Raw genomic sequence first — 12375 nt, forward strand, 5'->3', positions numbered from 1 at the left:
AACAAGAGCGAAACTCCGTCTCAAAAAAAAAAAAAAAAAAAAAAAACTTTGAGAATTGATACTGCACACAACATTTCAAAAATAAATATACAGCAAAAAATATATATGTTCTCTTAGTGCTGAAAGATGTGTCAAGGCTTTTGTTGCTTCTCAGGAAAAGATCTGTGTGGGCTTGACTAAATAGCACCAACAAATTTTTCCTGCTCTGGAAAAAAAAATGAATTCAAGGCCAGGTGGAATGGCTCATGCCTGTAATGCCAGCACTTTGGGAGGCCAAGGCAGATGGATCATCTAAGGTCAGGAGTTCAAGACCAGCCTGGCCAACATGGTGAAACCCTGTCTCTACTAAAAATATAAAAATTAGCCAGGAGTAATGGCACATGCCTATAATCCCAGCTGCTCAGGAGGCTGAGGTAGGAGAATCCCTTGAACCCAGCAGGCAGAGGTTGCAGTGAGCCAAGATCGCGCCACTGCACTCCAGCCTGGGCAGCAGAGTGAGACTCTGTCTCAAAAAAGAAAAAAATAATAATAAAGTCAAATGCAAATAATAATTTCTGTTTTTCCACTTAAGTCTTCTTTTTGTCTATGGTGACAATGAGTAGAGTATGTTTCATTAGTTTTCTGGGACTGGCTGCTGTTGGTTTTGATTAATTAATTAACTTCTCTTTCAACAGGTTCAAGATCTTATTTCTTGAATTTCTTTTGAACCTGAGTTTTTATGCCTTCCTTGTCTTAATTTTAGCTTTGCTAACCCATCATCCAAACCAATGTCCATTTCCATACCTATCAAGGAGCTCCTGCCCATCTGGTAAGCATGGGACCACCACATATTTAGCAAAATCAGCAGATCTGTCAAACCCAAACAAGTCCAGCAACCAAAAACATGCATCCAAAAATATCCTGCTAGGCAGCTATTTAAAGATAAGCTTATGAAGGATTAAGTAGATTTAGAACCACCTACCCCTACAAAAATGCTTGGGCCAAGTTTGCTTAACTCTTGGTGATGTAAGTGGATCATACAATATCTGCCACCGTCAGGATTAAAGGAAGCCTAGGAGAGCTTGTTAATGAATAATCAACAATTATGTAAGATAAGTGTGGCTGGCTGGAAAACAGCTGCTGAGGCATATGACCCAGAAAAAGGGATCTTATTTTGACAAAGGCTAGAGATGACTAGAATAGGTTCCAAAAAAACCAAGAAGCCTATCCTCAGACCACTAAAATATACCATGATCTGCAACTCAACAATATAGTCTGCTAAGTAGCGAGCACTGGTATTATCCCTGTTTGCGCTTGCTAGCAGTTCTAATCTTCCATCCTCCTCCTAAAATGGAGCTGTGTTCTCTACCTCGGGGAATGGCACAACCATCCACCCAGCTACTTCAAACCAAGAAGTCATCCTTGATTTCCTTGTGTTCTCTTGTCCCCATGTCTGCCACACCAGAAGTTCCATCAGCCATACCTCCAGAATCCACCCCAACCAACTAGCTGGTCATCATCTCCCCTGTCACCATCCTGCCCCAAGCTACTGCCACCATCTAGAACTAAACTACTGCAGTATCCCATCTGCCTTACTGCTACCGCACCTCCCCACACTCAATCATTCAAAGACAGGCTGGGGGCTGGGCATGGTGGCTCATGCCAGCACTTTGGGAGGCCAAGGCAGGAGGATTGCTTGAGCCCAGGAGTTCAAGACCAACTTGGGACAACGCAGTGAGGCCCCATCTATACCAACAATTTAAAAAATTAGCTGGGCATGATAGCTCATGGCTATAGTCCCAGCTACTTGGAATAGTGAGGAGGAAGGATCCCTTGAGCCCAGGAGATCAAGACTGTGGTGAGCTGTGATTTCACTACTGCTCTCCAACCTGGGCAACAGAGTGAGACCCTGTCTCAAAAGCAACCACCACAAAAAACAACAACAAACGAAGACCAGGCCAGGTGATCCACATGAAATATAAGGCAAATATGTTCCTCCCCTGCAAAAAACCTCCCAAAAGCTCCCATTAAAAAAAAAAAAAAAAAAGTTGGGGGGGAGCTGGGCATGGTGGCTCATGCCTGTAATCCCAGCACTGTGGGAGGCCGAGGTGGATGGATCACTTGAGGTCAGGAGTTTGAGACTAGCCTGGCCAACATGGCAAAACCCCATCTCTACTAAAAACACAAAAATTAGCCAGAAATTGCTCGAACCCAGGAGGCAGAGGTTGCAGTGAGCCGAGATCATGCCTCTCTGCACTCCAGCCTGGGCAATAGAGCAAAACTCTGTCAAAAAACAATAAGCCATATTCCTTCCATGGCTTTCAGGACCCTGCCTATGCTTTGGCCTGAGCCCTGCTGTCCTCATCTCTTGAAGCTGCAGCTTCCTGTAAGTCACATTTGTGCTCCCCCAAGGCCCTGTGGACTTGCCCTGGGGACTCCCTGGAATAAGCTTCCCACAGACCTCATCTCACCGGGCCTACAGAGGCTCCCCTCCGCACTCATCCTTCCCCATCCCCTTCACTCCATCCCATTAGTCCTGTTTTCCTTCACACCACTTATTAGGATCTGAGAGAAATTAATTAGCCCATGCATTTTTTAAAACTCTGTCTCTCTCCATACTGAATAGAAAACACATTTCAAGAGAACACATTCTCTTGCTCACTAACACATCTCCAGAGCCTAAAACATTACCCAGCTTACAGAATGAATATATTTGGTAAAAATCTGTGAATAAATTAACAGGATCGCTCAAAGCCATCTTTGTCTTTTAAAGTTCTTCACATCTTAATCATGTTAAAATGTAAGAAAAAATGTAAAGTCTTTTCATACTTTCTATAGCACTTGATAAAGCAAAATGTTAGGCCCTAAAAATGTATAAAATAACATAAAATAAAATCAGAAGGGTCAATCAGGCGCAGTGGCTCATGCCTGTAATCCCAGCACTTTGGGAGGCTGAGGCGGGTAGATCACAAAGCCAGGAGATCAAGTGCATCCTGGCCAACATGGTGAAAACCCGTCTCTACTAAAATACAAAAAATTAGCCAGGTGTGACGGTGCGCACCTGTAGTCTCAACTACTCAGGAGGCTGAGGCAGGAGAATCCCTTGAACCTGGGAGGCGGAGGTTGCAGTGAGCCGAATCTGTGCCATGGCACTCCAGCCCAGAATCAGAGCGAGACTCCACCTCAGGAAAAAAAAAAAAAAAAGGTGGCTCATGCCTGTAATCCCAGCACTTTGGGAGGCCAAGGCAGGTGGATCACGAGGTTAGGAGTTCAAGACCAGACTGGCCAACATGGTGAAACCCCGTCTCTACTGAAACACAAAAATTAGCTGGGCGTGGTGGTTCATGTCTATAATCCCTGCTACTTGGGAGGCTGAGGTAGGAGAATTGCTTGAACTGGGACCTGGGAGGCAGAGGTTGCAGTGAGCCAAGATCGCGCCACCGCACTCCAGCTTGGGCTACAGAGCGAGACTCCATCTTAAAAAAAAAAAAAAAAAAAAAAAAAAAAAAAAGAAGAAGAAGAAAAGAATCAGAAGGGTTGAGTAAAGTAGGCCAATACATAAACTACATCGATGAAGAGACCCAAACTAAAGTAATGGCATACACATGTGGAGAGATGAGAGGGAGAGGAGAGGGAGGTGGGGGAGAGGATCCTTACCAGGGAAGGGAATAAAGTCAGGCATTGGGAGGGAGGAAGGCTGCCAGTCATGACCTTATTCCCACAGCATGTTCTGTCTCGAAGGGCAACTGAGCTCAAGAGGATTGTTAGTTAGAAATGTTCCCAACAGCTATTTTCTGGAAATCAGCAAAGAGACTAATTATCGAAAATTTCTCTCCCCATAGATAAGCACATTCTTCCCCATCCCTCATGGACACCTCAGTCCTCAGTGTCGTTATATCATCACCCTCTCTGGTATTCAAGAAACTCCTTGACTACGCATCCAGTAAACTCACAGTTGTGTTGCTGAGCTGAGATTTAAGTACAGGGTATAACATCTCATACAAAAGTGTCTTTAATTTTTTTCTTTGTTTTCTGTTCATTTTGAAGGGGCAGTAGAGAGGTCGTACAGAGCCAATGAATAAAGGAAGACAAAATGCAATCACACCAAGTTGAAGGAAAGAAATTGCCGATTCTGAGGAAATGCCCTCACACAACATTAAGGGATTTTATTTCTTTGTTGTTTGCTTTTCACGCGTGAGGCCACACCCAGCTGCTCTCCAAAATGAGATGATCGGGAAGAGTTCCTAGTCTCCAACACAAGGATGGAGTGAGGTGAGGTACAAGAAACAACCAGATTAGTTGATTTAAAAAAAGAGAGAGTGGAAGAAAGAGGATTACCCTGTTCTTTTCTATTTCTCCAATTCTACATTTATTGACTGGCAATACTGTTCACTTCTGGGCTTTAAGGGAGGAATATGCAGTTAACTTGGGAATAGTTTCAAACAAAAAGCTAGTGCTAGACATGGCTCGTCTGTACCATATTAATTATAGTTCTAACTTGCCAAATCAATATATCTTCTAGAACTAAGCTCTATAACATTTAACACACCAACATTCTAGGGTTCCGCCTCTGTAATAACACAGGCCTCTTATAGAAAAGAATGGAGGAAAACATTTAAATTATCCAATTTTTCCCATAAGAGAAAAAGATCTACCTAGTAGTTATTAGCTGCCATGTCATTTAAAAAAAGATCGCAGCAGGAAAAATGTAAACAAATCTCAGGAAGGAAACTTCACAAGTCACAGCACAACCTGGGGAATTTTCTTTCAAATGGGAAGCATCAAGAATCAAGAAGATCTCTGAATATTTTAGGTGATTTATTTTCCCAATACTAAAGGGAGATCAAGGAAGACTGCAGGCTGTAATGGGTAAAAAAGAGGAAGCAAAGTCAACAGGCAGATACAGACACCTTATTATTTATTATCGTATCTTGATCTCAGCCAAGGCTCATTTTCATTGTATTTCAAAATTTGTCATTATTTCATTCCTATATATTGAAGAAGGCTGAGAAGAGAGCACAGTTGGCAGCAACAAAACAAAGTAACTAACCCATATGATTAAAAACCACAGCCTGGCATGGTGGCTCACACATGTAATCTCAGCACTTTGGGAGGCCATGCTGGTGGATCACAAGGTCAAGAGCTCGAGACCAGCCTGACCAGTATGGTGAAACCACATCTCTACTGAAAATACAAAAATTAGCAGGGCATGGTGGTGCACACCTGTAATCCCAGCTACTCAGGAGGCTGAGGCAGGAGAATCACTTGAACCCAAGTGGCAGAGGTTGCAGTGAACTGAGATCACACCGCTGCACTCCAGCCTGGGCGACAGAGCAAGAACCATCTCAGAGAAGACAAAAGAAAAACCATTATCCTCAAATAAAACTCCTGGGTTCTGCACAAGTGAACCATCCTTCAATTTTGTCATGAGAATTTCATACATGAGAAATCCTCCACATCTGGGTTTAGAGGCATACTCATCCCAACCAACGCCACACATATACCACATACCTGAGACTGATTAGCAATACTCTGCCTTGACGATGAGAATCCAGCTGTGTTCATATTCATTACAAATTATGAATATGCCTGAATTATGAATATGAATTACTGTTCCACAGTATGAACTCTCTTGGTGAATGGGAGCTGGGGATAAAGCAGGCAATGCTGCTTTACGTCCATACTTCACACGTACATGAGTTAGGAACGCACCAAACAGCACTGCAGGGCCCATAGAAACCTGCGGCCCACTGGGAAGAATAACTGTGCCCCATGGAGCTGCTTCTAGAAGGAATGCCTGTGAGCAGCAAAGTCATAAATACTGACTCTGAGCCACTTCAGAATCGTCGCTGATTACAGGGTCTTGAAGACGTATTTGTACCTCGTGTTTATAGCAGCATTATTTATTTGTATTTCATGTTCACAGCAGCATTATAGCAAAAGGTGGAAACAATCCAAGTGTCCATTGATGGATAAATGGATACACAAAATGTGGCATATACGTACACTGGAATATTACTCAGCCTTAAAAAGGAAGGAAATTCGGACGCATGCTACAATATGGATGAACATTGAGGACGTCATACAATGTGAAATAAGCCAGCCACAAAAAGGACAAATACTGTATGATTCCACTTATATGAACTACCTAGTGTAGTCAAATTCATAGAGACAGAAGGGGAATTGTGGCTGTCAGGGCCTTGGAGAAAGAGGAGAATGGGGAGTTACGTTCAATGGGGACAGGGTTCACTTTGGATGATGAAGAGTTCTAAAGACGGATGGTGGTGGTGGTGATTGCACAATGACATCAATGTATGCGATGCCACTAAACGGTACACTTAAAAATGGTTACAATGGTAAATTTTGTTATCTATGTTTTACCACAATTAAAAATAATTTAGAAATCAATTTTTTAAAATCACTGATTAAAGCAGGCTAGAGAACTGTTGAGTGCCCATCTGTTAAGAAAAGAAGGTTTGGCAAATGTACTTAATACTCTAGTTTAAAAAAAATTATACAAACAGACATACTAAGCTATTGAGCAGCTAAGGGGAAAAAAAAATGCTTGCAACACATGTTGTTTTTAAATTACAGGGTAACTGGGCAGAAACACATCATAGTTGCTATTTCAACAGCAAATCTGCCTCACAGAGAAGTGAATTCTCCTACTTACATCAAACGAAGCTGCATTCGTCTGGGCATTCTGATTACATGGTTCCCTGAAGCAATCACTAAAAGGAAGGAGAAGCCCCATGGCAATGATCCGTGAGCAAAACTTCTCTGCTTCTTCTGGAGGCCCGTTCTCCTGCTGGCTGAACAGCTTCTCCAACAGCGTTCGCCCTGCAGATGAAACACAGTCATTAAGAGGGAGCACTGCTGATCACCTGGCTCTGAACTCTCCAGGGGACAGTGGCTGGGTAAACACTGCCAGGAAGAAACGCTGTTTCCAAGGCTACTGCCAGCGCAGAAAGGAGCTCAAGCTAGGAGAAAGCTCTATAGTCTGAGGCCAGAGTTGCCACATTAAAAAACTGCAGATCTGGTTTGCTCTCTCATCCCCCTAAATACCTCCTGCCTCAAAACAGAACAGGCCAAGTTATGGACTATACAGCTTCCATTTAAGATTTTTAATTGAGATAGGGTCTCGATATGTTGCCCAGGCTGGCCTTGAACTCTTGGGCTCAAGCGATCCCCCCACCTCAGCCTCCTGAGTGGCTACGATTGTAGGCGTAAGCCACCATGCCCAGCTCCCCTTTCTTTTTTTTTTTTTTTTTTCTTAATAGAGATGGGGATCTCATTATGTTGGTCAAGCTTACCTCAAACTCCTGGGCACAAGCCATCCTCCTGCCTCGGCATCCCAAGTAGCTAGAGCTACTGACACATACCACCTCACTCAGCTCCCTCTTGGATTTAATTGGTAAATCCAATTTTGGATTTAAATTTGGATCCAAGACCAGATATGGTGGCTCACCCCTGTAATCTCAGCAGTACGGGAGGCTGAGGCAGGCAGATCACCTGAGGTCAGGAGTTCAAGAGCAGCCTGGCCAACATGGTGAAACCCTGTCTCTAATAAAATAAAAACAAAAATTGGCTGGGCGCAGTGGCTCATGCCTGTAATTCCAGCACTTTGGGAGGCTGAGGCAGGTGGATCACCTGAGATCAGGGGTTGAGACTAGCCTGGCCAACATGGCAAAACCCCATCTCTACTAAAAATACAAAAATTAGCCCAGTGTGGTGGCAGGCGCCTGTAATCCCAGCTACTTGGGAGGCTGAGGCAGGAGAATCACTTGAACCTGGGAGGTGGAGGTTGCAGTGAGCCGAGATCGCACCATTGCATTCTACCCTGGGAGACAAGAGGGAAACTCCATCTTAAAAAATAATAATAATAACCAGGCATGGTGGTGGGTGCCTATAATCCCAGCTACTCAGGAGGCTGAGACTGGAAAATCGCTTGAACCCGTGAGGCAGAGGTTGCAGTAAGCCAAGATCGCGCCATTGCATTCCAGCCTGGGCAACAAAAGTGAAACTCTGTCTCAAAAAATAATAAATAAATTTGGATCCAAAAGGCTAAACTCTTTGAATTTAATTGCAGATGGCTCTCGAAGGAAGCAGTTACTAATCCAACATGCCACCATTTAGACTCAGAAATGTCAGTGACTGACATTCACAGTCTCAATCATGGCAATGGGGAGGGGACAGAGAATGAACAGACAAAGAGGCAGGCAGAGGCACCAACCCACAAGAAGTGAAGAGAGCTGGCCAGCAGCAAAATAGAAATAAGTCACCCAGAAAAGGGATAAAAATTTGCATTTCTCTCTAATGCTTCTCAGAAATACAACTCTAGCATAGGTCCAAATTTAAGGACCCTTTTTCCCCCTATTTCCCTAAAAAAAGGCAAGACAGGCATCGTAAGAAGACCCCGGCTGAAGATCTAGGCTGAGGGTCTAGAGGGCCTGGGTCCACCTCGCCCAGGGGTTCTCAATCTTGGCTGAAACTGAGGATCGCTTAGAGAGAACAAAATTGCTGGAAGCCAGGCTCACACATCAGTTTTCTGCTGTTGCCAGTTGGTTCTAATGTTAGCCAGAGTTCAGAGCCATGGATATGGGCCTTAATTGATTTCTGACACTACGAGCTCTTTTTTGTTGTTTTTGAGATGGAATCTCGCTCTGTTGCCCAGGCTAGAGTGCAGTGGCCCAATCGATCTCAGCTCACTACAACCTCTGTCTCCCAGGTTCAAGCAATTCTCCTGCCTCCGCCTCCTGAGTAGCTGGGACTACAGGCATATGCCACCATGCCCAGCTAATTTTTTTTTTTTTTTTTTGTATTTTTAGTAGAGACCAGGTTTCACCATGTTGGTCAGACTGGTCTTGAACTCCTGACCTCAAATGATCTGCCTGCCTCGGCCTCCTGAAGTGCTGGGATTACAGGAGTGAAACACCATGCCTGGCTTAGCTCTTTAACTTTCAAACATTTATGCAGTTTGTTTTGCATTCATCAACTTTCATCAGAGAAAATGGAAAATCTCTAGGGTCCCTTCCAGGGCCACAATTGCCCCTCCCTCTAATTAGCAAATTTAGATCTTCTGTTATCTTCAAATTTAGATTAACTATTATCCAGAAAAGTCTTCAGTGATCCCCTTCCATGCTCTTTTGGAGCCCTTCACAGCTTCTTTGTGTAATCGATTATTTTGACTAATTAGTTACGCAGTCACTTGTTTAATGTTGACCTTCCTCACTGAAATACGAACTTGCTGACAGCCAGCATCTATCTTACAAACTTGGGCACTTGCACATGAAAAGCATCAATCAATGTTTTTAGGATTTCTGAATAAATACAATGCTACAATTCTGTGACAGTTTCATTCATATCGTAGTCAGAACTGGAAATGATGTATCAGCCTATGCCATCAAACTTCCTATGTCAAGAGCCACATCGTAAGTATTTCAGGCTTCATGAGCCACGTAAGGTCTCTGCTGCATATTTTTCACTGGTTTAATTTTGTTTTGAGCAACTTTGAACATGTAAAAACCATTCTTAGCTCCGGGCTTTGCAAAAGCAGGCCAAGTTTATACTTCAGTTACGATAACTACATTTCAAATGTATAAATGTTCAATTCTATCAGGATACTTGTCAAGTAATTTTTATGCCTCTTCCTATTTCTGTCTGTAAGACAAAACTAATCTCAAAAGCTGCCTTTGATATTTCAAGTGACAAAGCAGGACACAAGAGGTCTATTTTCTCCATTGCTTCTGGTCATTAGAGAACATTCTTTGGTCTCCCAGGATTTTTTTTAAGGGGAAATAAAGAATTTTCCCCCTACAGAACTTCAGTGTGTCTGCATCTAACTGGAACTAAATACCTAGGAAATGGCATCCTTCAATTCTCAAGAGATTACTTATCATAACAGAATATTCCTCTTACCGAACTACTGGAAATAGCCCTAAAACTAATCTTTTTCCTACCACTCAGATAATGTAGATGACAAAGAAATAAGGGCAGCAGGATCTTGCATGTGTGTGACTGAGGAGAAATGTGTTTGTGTATATCAAGTCAAAACTTGTCAAAGGGGTTCCGGAACGGTGTGGAAGAGGCAGGATGATTACCTGCTGGGACTCCACTTCCATGAGAAGCACATGCCCTTAAATCCTTAATCCAGGGTTTCTCCACCTCAACCCTGTGGACACCCTGGGCCTGATGTTTCCGTGCTCTGGGGTAGTGGGGGGAAATTTTCCTGCACTTTCAGCAGCATCCCTCGCCATTATCACGGATGGCAGCGGTACAGCCACCTCGCCCCCAGCTGTAAGAGCCGAAAATATCTTTATTTTGCCAATGTCTCCCGGGGCAAGGGGGCAAAAATATTCCCAGGCTGAGATCCCCAGGCCTAACCTCTCTCTAAAGAAACGTCACCTCCATCTTTAACAGTAACCCGGCTTCCCGCTGAGGATCTCCTCACACTGCAATCGTCTCGGTGGAGGCATTTTAAGTCAAATCTCTCACATTTGAGGGACAAAACGTGGGTGACCTCCTTGATCCCCATGAGTACTTCCAAATGATTCATTCTCCTTCAAACCCACAAGCTTTCTGGAAACTCCTGCCACTGGCCAGCCTCTACTATCCCTCCTCCTTTCTGCCACCCGCTAACCTCTACCTATTCCCTCCCCTTGCCGTTCACTAAGTAACTCACCTCCTGCCTCACGGACCTGCGTTCCGCCTCCACTCCTGTCATCCTCAGTGATTCTGACATCCACGTGGAGGGCAAACTGATGCTCAGGTGGATAACGCTCCTGAGACCTTCATCCCCTCGCCTCCAGCTAACATTTTCTCCACCGCAAATTAGCCACCCATGTCACAACCTCAAATTGGTCACTATGAGGAACTGCACCACCTCCAGAAGATCAGCTCCAAAGTTTACTCCAAACTCTCCAGTGGCTTCCCATCGCCCTCAGAGTAAAATCAAACCTTCACTGTGGAGTCCTGATAGGTAAGTTAGCAACAATGAGGAAAAGGGGTCCCAGGTGGGGGAGAACAATCGTTCTGAGAGATGGCTAACCACAAACAACCCGCTGGCACAATATCCTGTGCCCAGATACCCCACTCTGCACGCAGCCCAGCAGCATCACTGTATCTGCAGGTAGCCCCACAAGCAGGACCCGATCAAACTTCCCTCCAGCCCCTGCCTCTTGGCAGACAGCCCCGTCTCTGCTGTGCTCCCCGTGGCTTCCTTGCAAAGTACTTACTCTCTAATAAACTTGCACTCTTTACCTCGTTGCTATTTCAGTACATGATTTTATAACCCAAGGCAAGAGCCTGAATCAGTCACAACCCCCGCAGCACTCACCGGACGCAGGAGCCACCTCCCTACCTCCCAGCTGTCACCACTCTTGCCTACTGGCCTCCTCCTCGAACACACTGAGCTCACTCTCACCATGAAGCCTTTTGCACTAGAACATTCTTCCCCCGGACACATCAATGATTCCCTCACTCCCTTGTGTCATTCAGGTCTCCAGTCAGCGGTCACTTCCACTGAGAGAACCTCCTCTAACACCCTTTCTGAAGCAGCACACCCCATTACTCTTGTGTCCGTTATCCACTTTATTCTTCAGAGAGCGTAGTCCTCGAGTTTATGTAGGTCCATGATGTCTCCTGCTCCTGGAGTGTAACCCTCATTCAGCAGTCCCTGTTCGTTTACCACCTTTTACTCAGGGTCTCAAGGAGTAGCTGGCAAAGAGGGGATAATCAATTAACGTTCTAATCATCAACAAATCTATGCACAAATGCCTGAATGGAACGTCGAACTCCTGACCACCACCTTCTACCTTCAGGATCTTACTCTAGAACCCCTGCGAAAGCTCCATCGACCATGCTGACCTTGAATCCGTGTCTCTACTAATGTTGCACAATCCAGCACTCGTGCTGTCTCACTGCCTCCCTCAGCGGCTTAAGTTCCGTGTTTTATCCCCGTAATTAAATACTTCAAACACTTCAGCTCCCTCATCCCTCTCTCCCTCCACCACGCTTGTCTGGTGAAATCACAACCTGTTTCAGCATGGCCATCCACTTTCTCTTTGCCTGCACCTGAGCAACCGAACACTGTAAAAGAAAGCCATGGCCAGGCGCAGTGGCTCACGCCTGTCATCTCAGCACTTTGGGAGGCTAAGGCGGGTGGATCCTGAGGTCAGGAGTTCAAGAACAGCCTGGCCAAGATGGTGAAACCCCCGTATCTACTAAAAATACAAAAAAAAAAAAAAATTAGGTGGATGTGGTGGTGGGCACCTGTAATCCCAGCTACTTGGGAGGCTGAGGCAGGGGAACTGCTTGAACCTAGGAGGCAGAGGTTGCAGTAAGCCCAAATTGTGCCATGGCACTCCAGCCTGGATGACAGAGTGAGACTGCATCTCA

The 12375-nt window shown here is 44.7% G+C and overlaps 1 protein-coding gene across 1 annotated transcript in view; it reads right to left on the reverse strand.

Moving 5' to 3' along the window:
- The window catches only part of FMN2 (formin 2), a 383202-nt gene that overhangs the window by 340050 nt on the left and 30777 nt on the right, over positions 1–12375 (reverse strand). Inside the window, exon 2 of the mRNA XM_037739857.1 lies at positions 6653–6819. Coding sequence (XP_037595785.1) covers positions 6653–6819 — 167 coding nt within the window. The remainder of the gene's footprint in view (positions 1–6652; positions 6820–12375) is intronic.

This window comes from Cebus imitator, unplaced genomic scaffold (genome assembly GCF_001604975.1).
Source record: "Cebus imitator isolate Cc_AM_T3 unplaced genomic scaffold, Cebus_imitator-1.0 Scaffold75, whole genome shotgun sequence".
NCBI classification, from domain to species: Eukaryota; Metazoa; Chordata; class Mammalia; order Primates; family Cebidae; genus Cebus; species Cebus imitator.